Below are 25,193 nucleotides of genomic sequence, written 5' to 3'. Positions count from 1 at the left end.
CGATTCCAGCCACGGGCGACTGTTTGTGTGGAGTTTGCACATTCTCCCAGTGTCTGCGTGGGTGTCCTCCGGGTGCTCCGGTTTCCTCCCACAGTCCAAAGATGTGCAGATTAGGTGAATTGACCATGGTAATTTGCCAATAGTGTTAGGTGCATTACTCAGAGTGAAGTGGGTCTGGGTGGGTTACTCTTTGTAGGGTCACTCTTCATAGGGTCGGTGTGGATTTGTTGGGCCAAAGGGCCTGTTTCCACACTGTAGGGAACCTAATCTAATCAGAGTTTTGAATCCTAGATTTAGAGGCATCTGGTATGAGAAAGACAATCCATCAAGATTTGCTTACCAACTAGGAACAAACCTTTACACAGACTTAAACAGGATGAATAGCAGCAAGTGGGATAAAATGTATAGACCATGTAAGACGACAACTGTCAGGTTAAACTGCTGCGTTCATAAACTGGAATCTATGGACCACTGAGCTGATGCAGGGAAAAAAGCTCATTTTGTGATGTTGCAGATGGGAAGCGAGCAAATAGAATTGTTGAGTTACTAAGTGCATCTACTCCTATGTAAGCTTTCCAAATAGATTTTCTAGACAGAGTGAAGTCCTATAGAGTTGAAGAGTTACTCAAGGTTGGAAACAAGTACAGAGCGCTCAATTGCAAGCCAACAAACCTTATTGGTCAGGAGTCCAAACTCAACATTGCGCACAATTACTAGAAATTCCAAAACATAGCAAAACAATAGTGGCCTTCTGCCTCTATCAAAATAAGGCTCAGCTTTTAATCAATATTTAAAGGCAGGCTATTGGCCAATGCAGTGCACTAGCAAAAATGGTGATGCAAGTACAAGGAGCTATGGATTGACCCAGACAGTGTGCGCACAAGCAATAGCTTCAAGCTACAATAAAGACCATACCACCAGAAGCATGCCTTGTTAGAATTCTTTTCCTAGACTACCATTACCAGCAAGGAATTCTGAAAGGACAACCTGGAACAAAACCTGGCTGTAATGACCAGGGTAAACAAATTCAGGGACAACAACCACGGTCATGAAAGAAAAGCTTGACAACAGAAAGAAGGGTGACGGGCAACATAAGTGCAGTCAATCACACATGCAGATAAAGTCACTGACAGCAAATTACTGATGTTATTGAAATTCAATGTCTTGCTCATTATTCTAAATAGCTAAATTTCCTCTTGAAAAGGAAAGACGTGAGTATTTTGCCTCTAGGAAAGTTCACCATCGAGGATTCCATATGTCGCATGCACATAATGCTGCAGCTTCGACTGACATGTCTGTGTGTCTGCAAGCTGTATACACTGAAATCCATTGATTTGCTGTGTTGCCGCTTCATCACATTTAATTTTTTATTAAAACAAACATGGTAAATAGACTAACCCATGAAGATAATCAATCCTTGATGAACAAATTTTTATTAGACCATTATCAGTTACATGATACTATATACAGTAAGATCCCAAAACAGCAAATGAACAAGTGACTGGACAACAGTTATCAGACATCATAGGCAAATTAGATCTGTTGAACATGTACATCTGCAGAACATCTGGATTCAGATGACATGTTTTTTTTGAGTAGATGTTTTAAGTTTTTTTTTAGAAAAAAAGAGATGTCTTGTTACACAAGTATAAAGCTAGCTAAAACATCCAACCATTGGTCTCTCCACTGACCTTGAACATCAACACTAAAGTCTATCAGACCAAAATCAACATTTCTTCACAGGAGTTGTCATCAGCAAAACAGTAGATACTCCCTCAAGATACATTCTGGCTCCAGGCAGAGAGATTCACACTAGTCTTTCGAGTATGTCCACGTGCCAAATCTCAGACCATATTGCACAACAGACTTGGACACCAGTCGAATTAGTGCTTGTACCAGATGGCCTCACTACAAAATGCTTATTCCAATATTAAACCAGCACCTACTTTTTGAAATTGTTTTAATTAAATGATCCCAACAAGACACCAATACATGTGCAACTGACTGACCTTAATAAACAAACATCCATTTGCATGTGTCACATCATTACCTTGGCATGTTTGAAGGCTGGTTGCTTTTAAAGCATGGGAAGATCCATCCAAAATAAACACCTAGTGCAATACCTGGCAAAGCAGAAGAACTTAGAATACCTGGTTCCTTCAAAAGTTGCTGGCAGTGCATGTGGAGTTGCTAAATCTCGAAAGCAGAGTGACTTGGATTTCAGAGAAAGATACAGTGTTGAAGGAGGCAATCTCACCCATTTTGCCAGGGTTAGCTCTTTGGAAGAGTTATTCAATTAGCCCCACTTAACCTGCTCTTTCCCTGTCCCTCAGAATTTTCTTCCTAAGTATTTCTCCAAATTCCTGTTAAAAGTTGCCACAGAATTTGCTTCCACTGTCCTTTCAGGTAATGCATTCTAAATCCTAATTCAGTGCGTAAAAATGATTTCTTCTTTAGGAGTTTTGGCCAGTTGTTTGGATTTGTGCCTTCCTGCTATGACAACTGTATCTGCCTTATTCATTCTACCGATACCCTTCATGATTTTCAACAAATCTAATAAATGTCATCACAACCTTACCTGCTGTGTGCTGTCCAACCCCAGTTTCTTTCATTGAAGTACCAATTCAGAACACAGATAGCAATAACTGAGCAGTGTTGTTGAGTGTAATTCCCCAATTCCTTCCTTGGACAAAGATCCTGTACAGTTTATCAGGAGAACATCCGCAAAATCACAGACCTTCTTTTTGTCTTAATGGCAGACAAGCTTAGGAATCAAGTTCGTAAAGATGATTCACTTCCATGTGCAGGCATGGAGTGCAAGTGGTTCAAACCTGGAGCTCTTCCTACTTTGGAAATGGGCAATCTCTATGAATCATGGCTGCCTCTTCCCAATGACCTCCACAGCAGTGAGCATCAGCTCTGTTGTCAGACTACACACTCTGTGATACAGAGAAAGTGAGGACTGCAGATGCTGGAGATTAGAGTCGAGAATGTGGTGCTGAAAAAGCACAGCACGTCAGGCAGTATCCAAGGAGCAGGAGAATTGATGTTTCAGGCATAAGTTTTTCATGTTTCCTGATGAAGGGCTTACGCCAGACATGTCAATTCTCCTGCTCCTCGGATGCTGCCTGACCTGTTATGCTTTTTCCAACACCACACTCTCGACTCTGTGATATAAGCCATATAGGTTAGGATCTCATTACTACATATATTGTGTGGTCAAAATTGCATTTAAAGTAACACAATTGAGCAACTCAAGGCATTTTAGAGGAATACGTTAGTGCGTCATTGTAGAAGACATGAGGATAATTATTTGCTCAAAGAGATAGGCTTTAAGGATGAGAGCAAGATAGAGGGGTGGAGAACTTTACAGAGGGAATAGTATAGCGTAAGTAATTCTTAAGAGACCAAACTGGAGGAGCACAGCAGATCTTAGGGTTGAATACCTGGTGGAGACTGCAGGGAACGAGGGTAAAAAAATCAGAGACATTTAAAAACAGAGACCAGAATTTTAAAATGAAAGGGCTGCTGGACCATGAGGTAGAGAGAGTCAGGGGTACAAGGGTAATTGGTGAGTGGGATTTGGTGCAAGTTAGGTCAACATCAGGAGGCCAGGGTTGAAATAGTGGAGCCTGGGAATAACAACGTCATAGAGCAAAATTATGGCTAACCTCACTTTTCTGCAACTCATCAGATTCCCGATGGTTCTTCTCTAATCCAGCCAGCTTAATTTTCAGGCTTGAAATCTCAGCCATTAGATCCAGTTTCTGGCTCTCCAGTGCTGTCCTGCTCAGCAGCTCCTAGAAACAGCAGGAAGTTACATTTTCAATCTTAAAATTTGTTTCCATTTGCACATCAAACCTCAGAAATTTGAATGGATTTACTTCCAAAAGACCAAGTACAATTAATACCCAACGGAAGGGCCCAATTTGTGGGTTGACTCCAACTTCACTCCACAAGTCCCCTAGGCTTTACGGTATCAGCAATGGGTTGGGGGCACAGAACAGAAGAGAAGAGTCACTGCTTTGTTGTCCTTGTTGAGCTGTATCAGAGGAGACGGGCTTTGAAAAAAAGGCTTTGTTTTCATGCAAATTGGACAAAGTTTTTGTCTCGTGTTGCGCGAGTATTTGTTAGTATAATCTTTCTGAATGCACAAAGGCAAAGCTGTTTATGAATAGCGTATGATTTTATTTTTGGGGTTGGATGAGGTGCCAGAGGAGGAAAATCAGTTAGGTAAACTTGAAATATGGCGAAAGAGAAAGTGTTTTTCAGAATCTAACTCACTGCTGGAAAATATATTTGCCTCCCTCTCTGCCATCACCAACTTCCATACAGTGTTTTAAATGTATTCAAACATCTGGATGAGCTTTTCCCTTCTTTAAAAAAATTCACAAGATGTGAGCATTACTGACAAGGTCAGCATTTATAGCTCACGTCTAATTGCCCTCTGGGAGTGGTGCAAGGCTGCTTTCTTGAACTACTGTAGTCCACGTAGTGCAAGCATAAGGAGAGGATTTTGACCTAGCAACAGTGATATGGTTTCAAATCAGGTAGGGTGGTGTGAGGTTTGGAGAGGATCATGCAAGTATTGGTGTTCCCATGCTCCCCTTGTCCTTCTAGGCCAAGGAAGTCATGCTGAAGGAGCCTTGGTGACTTTGCACATTGCATGCAATGTGTACCAGCTACAGAGGAAATGAATGTTTGTGGTGGTGGATGGAGTGCTGATCAAGGAATCTGCTCTGTCCTGGGTGATACTGACCTTCTAGAGCTGCATTCATCCAGGCAAGTGAGGAACATTCCATTTCACCCTGACGTGCCCTGTAAATGGCAGTCAGGCTTTGGGAAATCAGCTGGTGAGGTACACATGGCAGAATTTCCTGCCTCTGATATAGTCCAGTTAACTAAGGTCCTGTTGGAAAGGGATTCAGTGATGGTGATGCTCTAAGTTTTACAAATGAAGTCAGAATGAAGTGTTTCAGCATGACACACCAGCCATCATGGGGTCAAATACAATCAATCAATCAATGCACCAGCTGTTTTTTCCACACTTGAGGGGTCTGTAGATTTAGATATTAAGTCTAAGTGTCAGTCGTGGCTCAATGGCTAGGAACCAGAGTACAAGACCTGGTTCTGAACTTGAGCACAAAGATATAGGCTGATATTCCAGTGTGCTACTGGAGACATTGCCTTTTTACTCATGAGGCATTAGGAGACCACATCAACTGTTTCAGGTGAGCCTCTAGGGAGGTAATGGTGTAGGTGCAATGTCACTGGACTAGTAATCCAGAACTACAGGATAATGCTTTGGGGACATGTGTTCCAAATCCTAGAATGGCAGATGGTGAAGCCTGAAATCAAGAAAACGTGGAATTAAAACGTTAGCCCCGTGGTGACTACGTAACCTTTGTCACTTATAGTAAAACCCCCATTTGGTCCACTGACGCTCTTGAGGGAATGGAATCTGCTCCCTGCCCTGGTCCAGACTACCAGACTCCCATTCACATGGTTGATTCTGAGCTTCCTTCTGAAATCATTGAGCAAGCCACTCAGTTCCTCATCCAGATTTTTGAACTTATTCAAAACATAATATTGTATTGGGTAAGAGAGAGGGGCAAATATTTTTCCAGCAAGGAGTTAGATTCTGATAAACATCCTTGCTCGAAAAAGGGTTGCAAGGATAAGCCCAGCAATCACAGACTAACCAGTTTAACTTCAGTGGTGGGAAAGCTTCTTGAGATGATCATTCAAGTTAATAGTCATGTGGAAGGACCTGGGTTAATTAGGTGCAACCTGCATTCTTTCCTTAAAAGAAAGTTACACTTAACTAACTTGGAATTTTTTTTTTTGGAAGAGATAATTGAGAGGAATGACGTGGGTAATGCTGTTGATGTAGTGTACGTGAATATCCAAAACTTGTTTTCTGCAATGTCGCACAAAAGACTTAAGAAAAGTTAAAGCTGATTGAATAAATGGGATAGTAGCCACTTGGATAGAAAATTGACTAACAGATAGGAAACAAAGAGTAATGGTTAATAGAAAATGCCCAGGCTGGAGGAAATTTTATGATGAGTTCCCCAGGGATCAGATTTGGGAGTCTTGCTTTTCCCCAATATACATTAATCATCTCGATCCTGGTGTGCAAGGAATAGTTTCCATAGTCACACTGACAAAACTTGGAAGCATCATAAACTATAAAAAGAACAGAGGAGCACTACATAAAGATGTTGACAAGTTGTTGAGGTGGTCAGATGAGCAGTAGATGAAGTTCAACACGAAGAAATGTGAGGTGATGTATTTTGGTAGAAAGAATATGTCATACAGTATGAAAAAAAGGATGCTATTTTAAAGGGTGTGCAGGAGCAGACAGAACTGGGTGCATGCGTGCATAAATCACTGAATGTTGCAGGGCAGGTGGAATAACAAGTTAATCAAACAGTATCCTAAGTTTAATTAACAGGGTATGAAGTAGAAGAGAAAGGAGTTTATGTTGAACTTAGATAATAGGTGTCTTTTTCCTGGGGTAGAAATTTCTATTACTAAGGGATGTAGCTTTAAGGTAAAAGTGGTAAATTTAAAATGGATGAGAGAGGCAAATGTTTTGTACACAGAGGGTACCAAATGCCTGGAATGTACTGCCAGAGTGGTAGAAAAGGCAGATATAATCATAATGTTTAAGAGACATCTTGATAGATACATGAAGTTAGGGAACAGAGGGATACAGACCGCGTAGAGGCAGAAGGTTTTTAGTTTAGAAATGCTCATATCGACACAATCTTGGTGGGCTGAAGGAGCTGTTCCTGTGCTGTACTGCTCTTTGTTTTGGTGCAATACATTTGTCAGACCTTAGATGGAGCATTATCTACAGCTCTGCATCACACACTTTAGGATGGATTCAGCAAGGGAAATAGGTTGTAGGGCTATAAGAGTAGGTAGATAGGACTAGACCTATCATTTAAATGCTGACATGGACTGGATGGGCTGAATGGCCTGTTTGTGTTGTAACCCAAGTATTTTGAAGAACTTTAACGGTGCAGTAGCATTAAAACGCGCTCGTCAAGTTCCCAACAGCTGCTCAGATTCAAACTCAAAATAATTGGTTGAGGTTAAGGTTTTAAATCTTGCAGATGTACTGGTTGAAGAATGGGTGGAAAAACAAAACTCTAAATAAAAACCTTCAACTTCAGTCTTCATTCCCTTTCCTGAACTGAAAACAATTCAATTCTTATATTAACAAAAACTGCAGATGCTGGAAATTAGAAATAAAAGCAGAAAGTGCTGGAAAAACTCAACAGATCTGGCAGCAACAGAGGAGCCAAAGCAGAATTAACACTTCAGGTCCAGTGTCTCTTCTTCATTTCTTATACTTTGCTCAATAAGAATTCACACTGCGGTATTTCTTTCAATGTCACATAAAATTCTTCAGTGTTATTGACCTCAATGGTCACTTATAAACTCAAACGGTTGCCTCCATTTATTTAAACACTCGTGTTGTTTTCACCTGCTTACTCTACAGTCAACCTTGGCTCAGTTGGTAGCACTCTCACCAGAGTCACAAGATTTGACTGCAAAATTCCAGAGACCAGAGTTCCATAAGCAGGCTGAGAGCCCTAGTGCAATATTGAGAATGCTACACAGTCAGCCATGCTCAACTGTCGAGGTGACATTCAGTCAAGACCTTGACTGACCTCTCTACTGGACAAGCAAGATTTTGTGGTACAATGTTGATTTGATTTGATTTATTGTTGTCACAAGTACAGAGATCAGTGAATAGCGTTGTTGTGCATGCTCTACAGGCAGAACATATCAAAGTACAACAGGAAGTTGGAGAATAGAGCATTACAGCCACAGAGAAGGTGCAGGGAAAGAGATCAACAGTAACATTTCAGAGGTTTATTCAAAAGTCTGATAAAAGCGGGGAAGAATCCCTTCTTGAATTTGTTCGTACGTGTATTCAAACTTTTATATCTTCTGTCCTTTGGAAGAGGATGGAAGACAGCACAGCCAGGGTTGGAAGGGCCATTGATTATGTTGATTGTTTTCCTGAGACAGCAGGAAGTATAGATGGAGCCAATGGATGGAAGGGAATTCTCCATGGTTTTCTGAACAATATTTATCCCTCAAGCAACAGAGAGATTATCTGGACATCTTTGTCTTGCTATTTGTGGGGTCTTGCTAATTGGCTATCACATTTTCTATAATAGGGATTACTCTTCAAAAGCACTTTGGGACATTCTGAAGTTGTAAAACAAGCTAAAAGAAAAGGTAAGTTCTTCCTGTCATTATAGATCTGAACATCTAGTATAACTTTGCCCTGATACGCCAGGGAAGATCCTCAATTTCCACTGATTTTGAAAATTCTTGGTCCATGAGGATGAGCTGCAAACGCATGAGAAATTGTTAGTACCTTCCCACCCACAAAAGAGAAGAACAAGTGAAACAATTGCTGGCAAACTGCTTCAAATAAAGTGACACAAATGCCTCACCCCTCATTTTCTCCTCTGTCTAATTTATCCTTAGAATCCACCATATCCACTGTGTAAACAAACAGCGGTGAAGCATGGCTGTGTTGTTGGACTGAAGCTCTTCGGCATCTTTCTTGCCATATCTCATTAAGCTTTCTGTTTTGGAATGGAGCTTCCCTGCAGGGCATACAGGAAATCATTCAATGTGTGCTGCCTCCCGTGAAACACCAAGACTGACTTTGTCATCGAGCTGTAGTACACTTCCCACTCTCATGGATGCACACACAAGCCAAGCTCCAAACTAATTGCTGCTGGATTCATGGGGGAGTATGAGAGAGTGGGCCTGATGCTAAACGTCCAGAACACCAAGAACAAGCTGTTCCCTTTATGCAACACTACCCCCCAGACTATTGAGATCTACAGTAAGCTATTGGTCAATATGGATCAATTCCAATACCTTGGGAGCCCCCGACAATGAGGGCAGGCATGAACAATGATCTCTTACCCAAGACCACCCAGGTCATAGTCACAGATGTACAATGCAGAAACAGACCTTTCAGTCCAATTCATCCATGCTGACCAGATATTCTAAAGTAATCTGTTCAGTTTGCCAGCATTTGGCCTATATTCCTCTAAACCCTTCGTATTCATATATCCATCCAGATGCCTTTTAACTGTTGTAATAGTACCAGCCACCACTATTTCCTCTGGCAGCTCATTTCATGCATACACCATCTCTGCATGAAAACATTGCCCCTCAGGTTTTTTAAATCTTTCCCCTCACATCTTAAATCCATGCCTTCTAGTTTGGACACCCCCCCCAACCACCACCAGGGAAAAGACCTTGTCAATTTACCCTATCCATGTGCCTCATGATTTTATAAACCTACATAAGATCACTCCTCAGCCTCAGATGCTCCAGGGAAAACAGCCCCAGCCTGTTCAGCCTCTCTCTAAAGCTCAAACTCTCCAAGCCTGGCAAATCCCTGTAAATCTTTTCTGAACCCTTTCAAGTTTCACAACATTCTTCCTATAGCAGGGAGACCAGAATTGCACAGTTTTCCAAAAGTGGCCCTACCAATGTCTTGTACAGCCACAACATGACATCCCTACTCTTATTAATTACTGATCAGTGAAGGCAAGCATTCTAAATGCCTTCTTGTCCTCGTACAAGAACCGCAAAAAGTTAGTTTGTAGGTACAATTAATTGGGAAAGCGGAAAGAAATGTTCTTCATTACAAGGGAAAGTTAACAAATTTAGGAACATTATAATTCAGTTATATAGGGCACTGATGAGGCAACATTGGAGGATTGTGTACAATACTGGTCTCCTTAAGGACAGGTGTATATATATTGGAAGCACTTCAGAGAAGACTAATGCATCGAATGACATTTTTAGAATGTATTCATAGCATGTGGGTGTCTTTTCCTGGGTCAGCATTGATTGGACATTTATAGTCACTATTGAGGTGGTGGTGGTGTTGGTGATCTGCCCTCATGAACTGTGCAGTCCATTTGGTTTAAGTAGACCCCATAATGCAATTAGAAGAGTTACCAGATTCTGACCCAGTGATACTGAACAAACAGTGATACGTTTTTAAAGTCAGGATGGAGAACAGCTCAGAAGGGAACTTGCAAGCATTGGGGTTCTCATATGCCAGCTGCCTCTGTCCTTCTAGATGGAAGTGATCATGTGCTTGGAAGGTGCTGCCTAAGGATCTTTAATGAATTTCTGCAGTGCATATTGTAGATGGTAAACACTGCTGTTAAAGAGCAATGGCGGTGGAGGGAGTGGGCGTTTGTGGATGTGGTACCAACCGAGTGGGCTGCTTTGTCCTGAATGGTGTCAAACTTCTTTGAGTCTTGTTGGAGCTGAACCAATCCAAGCAAATGGGAAGTATTCGGTCTCATTCCTGACTTGTGGATGATGAGGCAAGCTTTGGGGAATCATGAGATGAGTTACCCACTAACCTCTGACCAGTTCTTGATAGATGCAAAGTCCTTCAATCATTTTGGAGGGGGAGTTAGTTAAGTTCTTGTTAAGCATATGGATGAAGTTTTATAATGGGTCGGTAGAAATGTGATCTAAGGTTGCTCGCAGATCTGCCGTGAACTTATTGACTGGCAGAGGAAGTGCAAGAGGCTGAAAGCCTCCATCTACTCCTTTGGTTCACAGTTGTACCTTACATTCAACCACATGAGAAAGGCAGCCTTTCAATAGGATTGAATGTAGGAGTTAGTGATCTAATAGACATTGGATAAATAAAAAGGTAGTTTCTCTCAACAGATTTGGAACAAAGTATTTTGTATCTATACAGCACCTTTCACAACCTCAGGCTGTTCAATGTGTTTTCCAAACCACAACATGCTCTTGAAAGATGGTCACAGTTGTAATGCAGTAATTGAGGCAGCTAATGAGGCCCAGAGAGCTGGTGCAGGTGATCAGCAGCTTTCGAGCCCAGTCAGACCACGTGTGGAAACCCCTGCACTGTTCGACTGCAATATAACATTTATCTGTAATCTGCTTATCTGACTCTAGTATTTATCCTTTTAAACTTTATTTCTTATTTTCCAACTTTTACAATTACATTACCTTAGTGATTCACTTTCTTTTCTTTATTTTTCTATTCTGTATCCAATGTTTGTATCTTGGTACTTTATACCCAAGATGGCGCCGTGAGGGAGGGCATTGTAAACTTTTCACTGTACTTCTGTACACGTGACAATAATCCTAATTCCAGAGTGCAGAAGCCAATGAACAAGCTCCCAAAAATAGCAATGAGATAGAGAGCTTAAATGATGTTGGTTGACAGATAAATGTTGGACAGGACACGAGGAATACCTCCACTGCTCTTCTTTAAATGGCTCCCGAGAATCCTTTGACGACCAGAGGGTAGATGGAGCCTTTATTTAACATCTCCTCCAAATATCAGAATCTGAGTACTGCATTGAGATGTCAGCTTGGATTTTGTGAAGACTCTTGAGCAGGATTTGACCTCACAACCTTCAGACTCAGGAGAAAGAATCTGCTGGGCAAATTCTTCCCAAAAACCCCTGGTGGGAGTAAGGAGGTCAGTGACTGGGCAGAGACATGGGCACAAGAAATTCTGTAAAGGTTTATGTGAAGATGTGAAAGGGGCTTCAATACAAACATCATATTTAAAGCAGGATTGAAATTTGACTTGCATAAGACACAATTCAATACATTTTATCTCCAGATTTCTGGTAGACACTTATTTGTGATTGTGGTGACTAGCCCATTAACCTGATAAGGTCACATACAAACTGCAAAACAGTAAAAACATTAACTGCACCTTGTTTGAGAGTCTGCATCACAGAAGCAATAATGAAACTCTTATCAGGAAAAATAATGAACCAAAAATGCCATTCTTGGTTCATTAACACTTTCAGTTCAGAGTCAGTCAGAAAGCCATGTTCTATTCCATAGATTTGAACAAAGCTGACATTTCCTCACCCAACCATTGAGTGGCCCTGTCTTTAGCTTTAGCAATTTTAAGCCGCAGAATTTTCTTCTTAAATGCTTCTATCTCTGCTGGAAGGTATACCACTGAAGCCTTTGACTAAGTTTTTGCTCATCAATCTGAATATTCTTTTATTTAACTTGACTACAATTTCCAATTAACAGCTTTGCATATTTCTACTACATTGAAGGCACTACATAAATGTAGGTACTTACTGTTGCAGGCAATATGAGGTTTCACTGGTTGAAGTCAACATATGAGAGAAGCCTTCACTAAAACACATTGAAACATTCTCTAATATTAAAGAGATTACGTAAATGCAAACTGCTGTTGTCATGACTGATGAAGCATAAAACCTCTTCCTGGAACTTGTCAAAATGTGAGAGGGGGGAGCTGGAAGAATTTCTTCAGATGCTGGAGTTAAATAAACTTGGGCTTAATATAGAATACTAATGAACAACATCTGCTAGCTTTGATGGTATAAGTATACAGTCTTTTACCCACAGTGACCACAAATTCTAGCTATCAACATCCAGTGGAAATTGTACTGGGCCTTCGGTTTACAACACAGCGGTAAGGCTGGAGTTGGGACAAAGCATTACGGTTGATTAGAAAATAGAGATTGTTCTCTTTGGCACATTGAAAGTTTAAAAAAAATGTTTGATCATGACTCTTCAAAATCATGAAGGGTTTTGACAGCATTGGCAGTGACAGCCATTAGTAATCATAGGACACTAAAGATAATTGACAAAAGATATTAAAGGAGGAAATCTGGAGTTTGTTTTAGCACAGTGAATGGTTGATTTCTACGCTTTCCGAAACAGTAACGGCAGAAGATTCAATAGTCACATTCAAAATGGGATTGGACAAATAATGGGGGGTGGAGGAGGGAACTGACTGGTGATTGGACTCTGAGGGAAAGAGCAGTGGGATTAATTGGCTAGCTCTTTTTTAAAAAAAAGTGGCACCCACACAATGGGTCAAAAAGCCTCTCCTGGTTGAATAGCATCCATATGTTCTTATGTGATGCTGAGGAAAAAGAGCCATCCGGAAGAGTCAGGCTTCAGAGAGACTACGAAAAGGATGTGAACAAAAAACAAAGAACAAAGAAAATTTACAGCCCAGAACCAGGCCCTTTGGCCCTCCAAGCCTGAACCGATCCAAATTTACTGTCTAAACCTGTCAGTCAATTTCTATGCATTTGTATTCCTCTGCTCCCCACCTACTCATGCATCTGTCCAGACGCATCTTAAATGTATCTACCGTGCCTGCCTCTACCACCTCTGCTGGCAACATGTTCCAAACACCCACCACCCTCTGTGTGAAGTACTTGCCGCGTGTATCCCCCTTAAACCTCTCACCTTGTGCTGTATGGAAAGAAGCCATTATGTAGCTGTTTAGACTGAATGAGACAGTGCTGCTCCATTTCAGAGGCTTGAGTTACAACCACTCAGCCCTCAGTTTGAACAGAAGCCAACTCGCATTAGCAGGCTTGGCAACAAACTAAGAAGATGTCAGCAAATCATTTGGGAGTTGAGTGGTCAAACAATGTCATGTGAAAAAACATTTAAAAAACTAACAACTCAAAACTAAAATCGGGATAAACACATGGAATATTTTGGCAACATCATCTGGATAAGATGTTGAACTGATGCCCCACCTGTTGCTCACAGGGGATGTAGACAATCCCACGGTATTATTTTGAGTATCATGAGAGTTTCTCCTGATGTCATTGGCAAATATTTATTCCTAAACTGGCATATAAACGCAAGACTTTCTCTTTGCTTTAATACTGAGGAGTCGATGGTAATTACAACAATTTGCATGGATATACAACCTCCATGTACACACAAAAGTCAGTTGGGGCTTCAGAGACTAAATCAGACAATAAAACATACACTCAAATGTTCAGAGAAAGGGGGTATTAGAAGGGGTGATAAATAGGTTGGTTGCAGAAATAGGTTTAAGAAAGACCTTAAAAGAAGCCAGAGGTGTAGTGAGTGAAAAGGTTCAAAGAAGGTATTCAATCCAAGCCATCAATTGCAGCACAAAAGGAAGTAGGGAACAGACAAAAGGGGCAGAATTGGATGAGCACAAAGATTGTAGAGTTTCAGGGCTGGAGGAAGTTAAAGGGATAATGAGGGAAAACTAAACTAATGTGAGGATTTCAACACAGTACATAATTCATCCATTTGAACTATTGAAGAACTAGGAACCAGCAGAGTTTTACAAGGAATGGGCTGATGAGTGAGTGCACAGGGCTTATTACTAGCAGCAAGTCAATTCAATATGCTGGTGTAATTTTTAAAATGACACTAGTAGTGAGATTTAGTCTCAGATCGGACACTACTAATTCATGTTGGTGTTCACTGCAGAAGATGGACAAATGCAAAACCAACAAGCATTAATTTTTGAAGTGTGCATTTTTATCTGCACAGAGTACAGCTCTGTGTATTCCTAGGTCCAATTGGTACTATGCTGTGCTGCAAAACATCATGCTGTATTCTTTTGGCCATCCTAGCCTTTCATTTCCTTCAGTGTCAAAGAACAATATTTTGTTTTTAGAAGATGCGAACCAACACTTTCACATTACAGGTCGTTCTGATATAATGCACATTTTGTTAATGCAAAATTTGCAATAACACGATTGACAAATTGGGGACATTGTTTCTAAAGAGGGAGAGCTTATGTCTGAAATGTTGGTTCCCCTGCTCCTTAGATACTGCCTGACCTACTGTGCTTTTTCAGTACCACACTCTCGACACTGTTTCTAAAGTGTAAACTTTTAAAGCGTGCATTGGTTATAACATGATTCTGTCCCCATTAGTTTAAAAGGTGCTGCTAATATGCAATTTTCTTAAAACACTGGATGGCACAAGAGTGTACCTACTGCATTAAAGCAGAATTTCTGTCAGCCTCCAGTACAGTCAATGACCAAGCCCAACCAAAATGGTGAGTGGATACATTCTGTCAATCGTCCCAAGACCACGTTGCTATAAACAAATGTGTTGATTGTACATTTATCATTGGTATTACGTAGCTATCCTCCACTCACTGCATTCTGAGGAAATCATGTTTCTAAAACTGAAAACTCACTTGGTTCAGAATTCTGATTTTTGTAGTCACAAAGACTCATTTTAAATTAGATTTTGCAGATTACTCACTCTAGTGTGTGGCCACAGGATCATTAGGACACAGAAGGAGACTATTCAGCCTGAGTCCATGCTTGATACCAGTCTGAGACTTGTACTGTACTATTTAAAAGATTCTGTCATGTGGAAAGCATTTATATTGTACTAGTTTTGGGCTCTAGATTGGTTTATCAAATCAAAAGAAATGGATGGGCTTTGGTTAATCCGGTGAAGGTTTATTTAAAAGAAAGCACCATTAAAAAGTCATTAGTGAGCTAAATATATCTTGAAGGTAACTTCAATCAGCTGCCTGGTCGAATGCCTGGAGTGTTAATGGAGAAAATATTTTTATTAATATACGTTATACTGTTGTGTTTCCGACTGACAAATCAGTTTGGTTTTGACTTCACAACTAAATGTTGAAGCTCTAAGTTCAGAACCACTTGGAATTAATTCCAGAAGCGAACTTTTTTTCCCCCCCAAGAGAACCATGTTTTTTGAATTTAATTCGGGCGATCTCGTTACATCATCATAAATGATTTATAGTCTGTGGAACCTCCTAGCCAGGAGAACCAATATGGACTTAAAGTTGTTAAAACTAAACAAAAAAGTAGGCCATCAGAATTGAGAGATTCATACTACTGACTTGAAAAGTAGCATTGAACAGTCACCATTGTTCAAGGAAACTATATTAGTCATTGAAGTAAAAAAGGTGGGACATTTCTGGGGATTGAGTTTCTTCAATAGATAGTGCTGAGAAATGAGTTGAAACTCTTGATGCTTGTGTCAGCATTTGTTTGGTAGCTTTCCCCTCCTTGTTTTGCCAAATAAATTTACGTTCTGTTTTTAACGAAAACCTGCAGTCTTGTGTGAACATGTTTCAGTGGCTAACCAAGTATGCTAACCAACTACAAAAAAAAATGAACATATGATCTGTGAGCTGGAGTTTGCTTTAGGACCTGTCTTATCCAGTTGTAGCATCAGCTGGAATTATAATAGTACACAGCTGAATTTCACTGTTTAAATTGATGGATGAGTAAATACAATTGTTTTTGTTGTAAAACAGACTGCTTGTTTTGTGCTGCCTCAGCAATCGTTGAGCCCAGTGGTGCCAAGAGATGCTCTGCATATTTATTTCTACATTTAGAGCCTTAAACAGCCTTTTCCCCTTCTCAGAGTTAGTTTTGGACTTTAGAATAGCCAGAAAATTATTTTTCTTTAAATAGGAGAGCTCAGTTTTGCATCCCTTACTGTTTGTGCTATATGTGGTTCTCCTTCTCCGAAAGAAGTTCTCTTTTGGAATTGTTCCAAGCTGTTCTGAACTGAGAACTTAGACATTCAGTTTTGAAGTCAAAACTAAACTAATTGCTTTCACCTGTTTACTCTGCCTGTCAGAAACTCAACAGTTTCTCCATTAACACAACAGACATTCTACCAGGCAGCTGACTGAAGTCATAGATGAATTAAATGTGGAAAGCATGGTTGGGATTAACAAAAGTTAGCCAGGTAATTGATCACCGAGTGGATGGTTTTTGACTGCAAGATGATAATGACACAGTTTGTTGAGTGGGAGAGAAATAGCAGCAAATGGAACTCAGTTTTGAAAAGTGAGAGGATATGCAAATAAAGCAGGGGAATACATAATAATTGGATGGTTATTGGGAAGGGCAGAGGATGAAGTGAACGTCCAAAGCTTCCTGAAATGGTTAAGTAGGCAGATGGGATGCTTTCTTTAATTTGGCGATATATTGAATGCAAAAGCAGGACATTGTGAGTGAAACTATGCAAGACCCTGACTAGACCACAGGTGGAGCGCACAGTTCTGTTCACATTATAGAAAGGACATGACTGTGCGAGAAAGAGTGCAAGGTGAGAAGTACAAGAATGTTGCCAGGGCTTGAAAATTGTAGCTGAGGAAAGATTGGATAGAGGAGTGTTGTTTTCCCTCGAACAGAGGAAAGGTCAAGGGATGACATAATTGAGTTGTATGAATTACAACTCTTCAAATCTTCTCACAAACTTTGAGTTGTATGAAATAATTAGAGGCTTGGAAAAAGTGGACATAGAAGACCTTATGGAAAGGTCAGTTATCAGGAGAACAGATTGAAGGTGATTGGTAGAAGGATTAAAGAGGACATGAAGAGAATGTTTTCTCCCAAAGAGTGTTGGCTGTCTAAATTTCGCTGCAGAGTTTGATGGCTGCAGCAGAAACTGTTGGTCCAATTAAAAACGAATCAGGATCTGCACCTGAAGCACTGGAACTTCCAAGGCTATGCTGAAAAGTTCAATTGGAATGGGTGGCTAGTTGATTCAGCTGGTGCAGACATGATGGGCTGAATGGCCTCCTTCTGTGCTGCAATATATCTATTGTTCTGTGGTTTCTGCGGACTCATTGAGCCACAAAACCAGCTGGACAGGCTGGTGGGTTTACAGGGGAAGAACAAGTGGAAATAACAAATTTTCTTCCTGATATCACCTCTGAACAAATTCATACAAAGCGTAGTGGAATGCTGGAATTTTCTCCCCACAAAAAGCTGTAGAGGCTTTTAAGTTCCTTAAAAATGGTGCGAATGGACAATTCTGCCTTTGTGGGATAAGTCTCCAAATAGCGTGTACGTATACACATCCACCCACCACACACAGGTTCCAACTTTGCCCTGTGCAGGACAATGTTGGAGAGATTATCTGGGGAAAGGGGATTTAGGGTATACCCCTGCGTAGACTCCAGGGAAAGTGTAGAGACAGACAGACAGACAGACAGACAGACAGACAGACAGACAGACAGACAGACAGACAGCAGAGACAGACACAGAGACAGACACAGAGACAGACACAGAGAGAGACACAGAGACAGACACAGAGACAGACACAGAGACAGACACAGAGACAGACACAGAGACAGACACAGAGTAATCACTGTAAACAAAAGATGCAATCACTGTTGGAAACACATCTCTGATGCAAGGTCTCCTTCAGATAATCCCATTTTCGGATAATTGGTATTCGGATAATCGAGGTTCCTCTGTATTGAAAATGTCATTCCAAACTTTCATTGCACCTTTGGGAATCTGATTTGTAGGCTCTCATCCAATTAAGACCCCTCCACCAGTGTTTCCCACTCCTGGGACCAACACAGCATTCCATCCTTTAGAATATGATGGAACAAAACAAAAAGGAAAACTTGTAGCCCCATTAGCCTATACTTCCACTCAAATTAGATCATGGCTAATTTGCCACACCAAGCTTCACCTCCCCTCACTATTCCCATACCCCTCAAAATTTCCTTACAGTCCAAAATAAATTGCATTCCTTGAACAGAAAAAAATCTTGGATGGTAAATTATGTGCTCTGAGACGGTGACTAGATATAACATTTCTAATAGAGGAAGTAACCATAATAAAAAAAATCCAAAGTATAAAATATATTATCTCAAGTATTAAAAAACAAGAATTTATGTGAGGTCTATCATATCAAGTCCATTTCCTGGCTTGCTACATTGCAAGGACATAAAAGGCACATTATCAGACAATAATCTTATGTCAGTCTGTTAGCATATCTCCCACATTAATCAGCGAGCGAGTTTTATCATGTACAGTCAAAATGTACCTTCTGTCAAACACAGCTTAACATTGCAACCTTTTTCTTTAAACAAACTGAAAACAGAATCACTGGTGGCCATGCAGCCCATTGTTTCAGTACTGTCTCTTCAAAGGAGCTATCAATTCATCCGAATCTGGTCACTTCCTGAAGCCTTGCAATTTTTTTCAAGTATTTAATCAATCCACTTTTGAATTTGCAACTGTCTTTTCAAGCAGTGGTCTCCAGGTCACAACAACTCACTGTATTAAAAACAAAGTTCTCATCTACATTCTGTCCTTTTGCCAATTACCTCTGCCTGTTGATCCTCCAGCCCAGTACCTTAGTGCTGGGAGAGAACACTAAATAAAATGTATACTTGCCCAAACACAGGTCGGCTTCACATTGGGTAAATATTTCACATTTTATGATTTGAATTAATATATTTCTGGGTGTATTCCACCCTGCATCCTCCATAAATTTGAGCTCCTGCAAACTCCACTGATTGTATCACACAAAGGCCTGTTCATCAGTCAATCCCTGTGCTCACAGAACTACACTGGTAACTTCACAACATTAAAATTTCCATTAATTCTAGTTTTACGTGGAGAGGAAGAATGAATTACAATACTGGAGAGTTAAAACTTTCAGTATCAAGTTGACTGCCAGACACATGACATCATTTTTCCCTACCTTAATTTTAAGATGCCAATGTTCATTTGCAAACTCCTTCCCATGATATATTACCTTCCCCTCTTTGCAAGATCCTCCTGGCCCCCCCCAACCACCCGCCAATCCTGAGAGACCTCCGCACTCCAAGTTCTGGCTTGTGTATCCTTATTTTAATTGTTCTACCGTTTGTGGTTGCACATCAGCTTCTTGAGTCTTGAGCTCAGGAATTGCCTCTCTACCTCTCATCCCATCATGCCATAAAACCTTTAATTAGGTTTGTGGTCATCTGTTCTAAGCTCTCCTTCTATAACTTGGTATCAAATTTTGTTTGTTAAACATTCTTATGAAGAGTGAACATTTGGGACATTTGTCTAATTTCGGGTTACTCTTTAAATGCAAATTGTTTGTTCGAATACTGTGGAAAGGTTGTCTAATTCCAAGAAACTCAGTAGCACGTTAAGTTATAAACCAAAAGAACTCTGGATGCTGGGAATCAGAAACAAAAACAGAAATTTCTGGAAAAGCTCAGCAGGTCTGGCAGCACCTGTGCAGAGAAATCAGAGTTAATGTTTTGGGTCCAGTGACTGTTCCTCAGAATTGATGGTAGTTAGGAAAAAGTAGATTTTCCTGTAGAAGGGTGGGTGGTTGGGGGGCTGGGGTTGGTGGAGTGGAGGTGGTAAGGAGTAATCAGTCGGTGGAAATAGAGCCCAAATAGAGAAGAACATTTGGGCAAACAAAAGGAGTGGGTAACAGTCAGACCAGGAGAACTAGGCTAACTGGGATTAATAATGGCTAACAATGGGTAGGGTGTAATAGCAGACCATGTGATAACAAGGCCTGGTGTATGGGGGTTGGGGTAAGGACATGGCAGTAGGTGCCTCAAGCCGTAAAATTGTTGAGCTCAAGTGGAAAATGAGGTGTTCTTCCAGCTCGCGCTGAGCTTTGCTAGAGCAAAGCGAATACAGGGAGTCCCAAATAGCAGCAATTCATTCTCCCAGTCTGACAATTATCCACTCCTTTGTGTGTCCAAATGCTCTTCTCTCTTTGGGGGTCCATCTCCGCCTACCGTTTACTCCTGACCCCTTCCCCTCATCCTACAGTCTGCATTTTAAAAAAAAACTTTTTCCTAACTACCATCAGTTCTGAAGAAAGTTTGCTGGATCTGAAACGTTAACTCTGATTTCTCCCCACAGGTGCTGCCAGACTTGCTAGTTTTGCCAGCAATTTCTGTTTTTGTAGCATTTAAAGTAACCTCAGAGTAAGCTCATAGGTATGTTTTGACCCTGAACTGGAGTTGTACTCAGTGAGTGAGCAAGATCATACTCTGCTCATCTCAACCAACTGATCCAGGCCTGGTGTCTGAGTCAATATTACTTGTATGTTCCTGTGCTTCTGGCAAAATTGGGTGTAACTGTTCCACACATTGTCAGCTCAAGTAAGCTTTGAGTCAAACCATTGTGGACTCAAGTCCCACCCAGCGACTTCAGCAAATGACTGAGGGTGTGCTATACTGTGGGAGGTAGCACTGAACCAAAGGCCTCACTGTCCATCTGCTGTCTCAGGCGAAACTAAAAAGAAGGCCACAATTCTAAGAGCAGGGTAATTCTGACCAACATTAAGTCTCCAAATCAACACCAATAACAGGTTATCCATTAATTATTACAAAGTCATTTGTGGGAGCTTGCTGTGTATAAATTGGCTGTGTTTTCTATATTTGTCGAACTGACAAACAATTCATTCATTATTGCCTCCTGATCAATTCTCATTACACTATTTCCTTCATGTGAAACTGTTTTGTGCACCATAATCCAATTTAAACTTGCTGACAGATTTCACTAACTCTTCCATGTATTTTTCTGATAATCGTACAGCTGTGAGGCATGACTTAATGTTATTGAGCTCAACTGCGTCAACAAGGATTCTGGGTAATCCAAGATCGAGGATGGGAAAATTTTCTGGCTAGAACAGGTTGCTTCTATTGAGATATTTTAGGTGTTGGAGGTGTTTGGACGGTGTTGGGGGGCAGTGCGTGGTGTTGGACAGGATTGGGGGCAGGGTCTCGCATGCTGTGCTGCTGCCTGACCTCCTGAACGGGGAGCAGATTTTAAAAACTGAGCCCAGAGGAAAGGCATTTAATCGATTAACTGAACAATCGATTATCTGAATGAAATAGTGCCCGCCCAATTCATTCGGATAATCGAGGTTTCCCTGTACTCTTTTACATGCTGTTGCATAGTCTTGGAATTTTGGACAAAAAACAAACCGTCAAATCAACGGAGTGTGTAGAGGAAAATTAACAAACAGTGAAATTCACAACTGATCTTGGAGGAACCGGTTTGGAAGTGGTCATCGCACTGAAACAAATAAGTGATTGGTTTTAAGTAATAGTCTTGCTGTAAATCTACAATACTGAATAGAGTGGGCTCTTTCTTAATTATATATTTTATTCAGATAGGTCTCTTGATTAAGTTTCAAAACATAAGTCATAAGTATTAAGTTAGCCTGGAGCAGTGTTTTGTAGAGGAATAAGACGGTGCTATTTTCTGGGTCTGTAGATTGGAAGAAGCAAAAATGGCCCACAGTAGAGCGTTATGCTGCTCTTGTCAGATGTGGGAGTTCAGGGAGAGTTTGTGTGTTACTGAGGATTATATCTGCAATAAATGCAGTTGGTTGTGAATCCTATCAGATCAAATGGATCGGTTGGAGTGACAGTTAGAGGCAAGGAGGAATTTACAAGAGCAAGGGGGTGTGATGGATGGCAGTTATAGGAACGGAGAAAAGCCACAGATACAGTCACATAGATGGGTTAGCTCCAGGAAAGGTAAGAGAGGTAGGCAGGTAGAGCAGGAGTCTTGTGTGGCTATCCCCATTTCAACAAAGTACGCTTTTTTGGAAAATGTAGGGAGTGATGGATTCTCAGGGGAATGTAGCATCAACAGTCAGGTTTCTGGTATCAAGACAGGCTCTAATGTAATGAGGGGTACATTAGGTTCTAAGAGATCGATTGTGTTCGGGGGCTGTCTCGTTTGAGCCACAAAGAGATGTTTCTGTGGCCAGCAGTGAAAAATCAGAATGGTGTGTTGCCTCCCTGGTGCAAGGATCAAAGATGTCTCAGAGGGTGTAGAATGTTCTAAAGGGGGTAAGAGGGCCCAGCTGGAGGTCATTGTACACATTGGAACCAATGACATAAGAAGGGAAAATGATGAGATTCTGAAGGGAGAATATGAGAGAGTTAGGCAGGAATTTAAAAAGGAGGTCCTCAAGAGTAGTAATATCTGGATTACTCCCTGTGCTACGAGCTAGTGAGGGCAGGAATAGGAGGTTAGAGCAGATGAATGCATGGCTGAGGAGCTCGTTTATGGAAGAAGGATTCATATTTTTGGATCATTAGAATCTTTGCTGGGGTAGAAATGACCTGTACAAGAAGGACGGATTGCACCTAAATTGGAAGGGGACTACTATACTGGCAGGGAGATTTGCTCGAGCTGCTTGGGAGGATTTAAACAATTAAGGTGGGCGGGGGGGGGACTCAGGGCGATAGTGAGGAAAGATTTCAATTGGAGACTGGTACAGTTGATAAAGAGTGAAACAGTCAGGGCAGGCAGAGCCAAAGCAGAGAACAAGGTAGGATTGATAAATTAAACTGCATTTATTTCAATGCAAGAGGCCAAACAGGGAAGGCAGATGAACTCAGGGCATGGTTAGGCACATGGGACTGGGATATCATAGCAATTACAGAAACATGGCTCAAGGATGGACAGGACTGGCAGCTTAATGTTCCAGGATACAAATGCTACAGGAAGGATATAAAGGGAGGCAAGAGAGAAGGGGGAGTGGCGTTTTGATAAGGGATAGTATTATGGCTGTATTGAGGGAAGATATTCCTGGAAATACATCAAGGGAAGCTATTTAGGTGGAACTGAGAAATAAGAAATGGATGATCCGCTTATTGGGAGTGTATTATAGACCCCTAATAGTCAGTGGGAAATTGAGAAACAAATTTGTAAGGAGATCTCAGTTATCTATAAGAATAATAAGGTGGTTATGGCATGGGATTTTAACTTTCCAAACATAGACTGGGACTGCCATAGTGTTAAGGGTTTTGATGGAGAGGAATTTGTTATGCACAAGAACATTTTCTGATTCAGTATGTAGATGTACCTACTAGAGAAGGTGCAAAACTTGACCTACTCTTGGGAAATAAGGCAGGGCAGGTGACTGAGGTGTCAGTGGGGAGCACTTTGGGGCCAGTGACCATAATTTTTTAAATAGTGATGGAAAAGGATAGACCAGATCTAAAAGTTGAAATTCTAAATTGGAGGAAGGCTGGTTTTGATGGTATTAGGCAAGAACTTTCAAAAGTTGATTGGGAGCAGATGTACAAGGTAAGCGGACGGCTGGAAAATGGGAAGCCTTCAGAAATACGATAACGAGAGTCCAAAGACAGTTACCAAGATTAGATCTCATAGAATACAGGGAGAACTGGCTTAAAGGTAGAAGACAAGGGGTGGTGGTGGGAGGGTTGTGTTTCTGACTGGAGACCTGTGACCAGTGGAGTGAACACAAGGATTGGTGCTGGGTCCATTACTTTTCATCATTTATATAAATGATTTGGATGTGAACATAAGAGGTATATTTAGTAAGTTTGCAGATGACACCAAAATTGTAGGTGTAATGAATAGCAAAGGTGGTTACCTCAGATTACAATGGGATCTTGATCAGATGGGCCAATGGGCTGAGGAGTGGCAGATGGAGTTTAAGTTAGATAAATGCGAGGTGCTGCATTTTGGGAAAGCAAATCTTAGCAGGACTTATACACTTAATGGTAAGGTCCTAGGGAGTGTTGCTGAATAAAGAGACCTTGGAGTGCAAGTTCATAGCCCCTCGAAAGTGGAGTCGCAGGTAGATAAGATAGTGAAGGGGGCATTTGGTATGCTTTCCTTTGTTGGTCAGATTATTGTGCAGGAGTTGGGAGATCATGTTGCGGCTGTACAGGACATTGGTTAGGCCACTAATGGAATATCGCGTGCAATTCTGATTTCCTTCCTGTTGGAAGGATGTTGTGAAGCTTGAAAGGGTTCAGAAAAGATTTTCAAGGATGTTGCCAGAATTGGAGGATTTGCGCTTTAGGGAGAGGTTGAATAGGCTGGGGCTGTTTCCTCTGGAGCAAAGGCTGACGGGTGACCTTATAGAGGTTCATAAAATCATGAGGGGCATAGATAGGATAAGTAGACAAGGTCTTTTCTCTGGAGTGGGGGAGTCTAGAACTAGAGGGCATAGTGTCAGGGTGAGGGGAAAGATATAAAAATAGACCTAAGGGGCAACTTTTTCATGCAGAGAGTAATACATGTATGGAATGAGCTGCCAGAGGATGTGGTGGAGGCTGGTACAATTGCAACATACCCATCCAAATGCCTTTTAAATATGAATGGGAAGGATTTCGGGGGACATGGGCCGGGTGCTGGCAAGTGGGACTAGATTGGGTCGGGATATCTGGTTGGCATGGATGATTTGGACCAAAGGGTCTGTTTCCGTGCTGTACTTCTCTATGACTCTCTGACTCTACTAGGTCATACATCCAAGCCCATGCCAGGCACTTGAGCACAAATTAGACTGACAGGTCAGGTTGTGACTGAGAAAATGCAGCATTTTATCAAGAAAGATGTTGAACTGAGACGCTAATTTGCCTTCCAAGATGGATGTAAAAGATCCCAAGGCCACTAACTTGAAGAAATGCAGAGAGTGTGTCTTGACCACAATATATCACTCCAAAGCATTATTGAAGAGAGGGGTTACTGGGCCAAGATCTCAGATCTGTTTTTGAAAGATTGTTGCATGCAAATTAGTTGCCATATTTCCTAAAACACTGT

General features: G+C 41.1%; 1 protein-coding gene across 11 annotated transcripts in view; it reads right to left on the bottom strand.

Annotated features, from left to right (window-relative positions):
- LOC122557714 (liprin-beta-2-like) overlaps positions 1-25,193 on the bottom strand; it is a 274,073-nt gene that overhangs the window by 72,222 nt on the left and 176,658 nt on the right. For 10 of the 11 annotated variants that reach the window (XM_043705614.1, XM_043705608.1, XM_043705613.1 and 7 more), the window contains one exon: positions 3,672-3,800. The exons of the other annotated variant lie outside the window; for it this stretch is intronic. In XM_043705614.1, the coding sequence (XP_043561549.1) occupies positions 3,672-3,800 (129 nt within the window). The remainder of the gene's footprint in view (positions 1-3,671; positions 3,801-25,193) is intronic. 11 annotated transcript variants of the gene reach the window in all.

This window comes from Chiloscyllium plagiosum, chromosome 16 (assembly GCF_004010195.1).
Source record: "Chiloscyllium plagiosum isolate BGI_BamShark_2017 chromosome 16, ASM401019v2, whole genome shotgun sequence".
Lineage (NCBI taxonomy): Eukaryota > Metazoa > Chordata > Chondrichthyes > Orectolobiformes > Hemiscylliidae > Chiloscyllium > Chiloscyllium plagiosum.
Note: the sequence above shows the minus strand (reverse complement) of the source record. Positions and strands in the feature narration are given on the sequence as shown.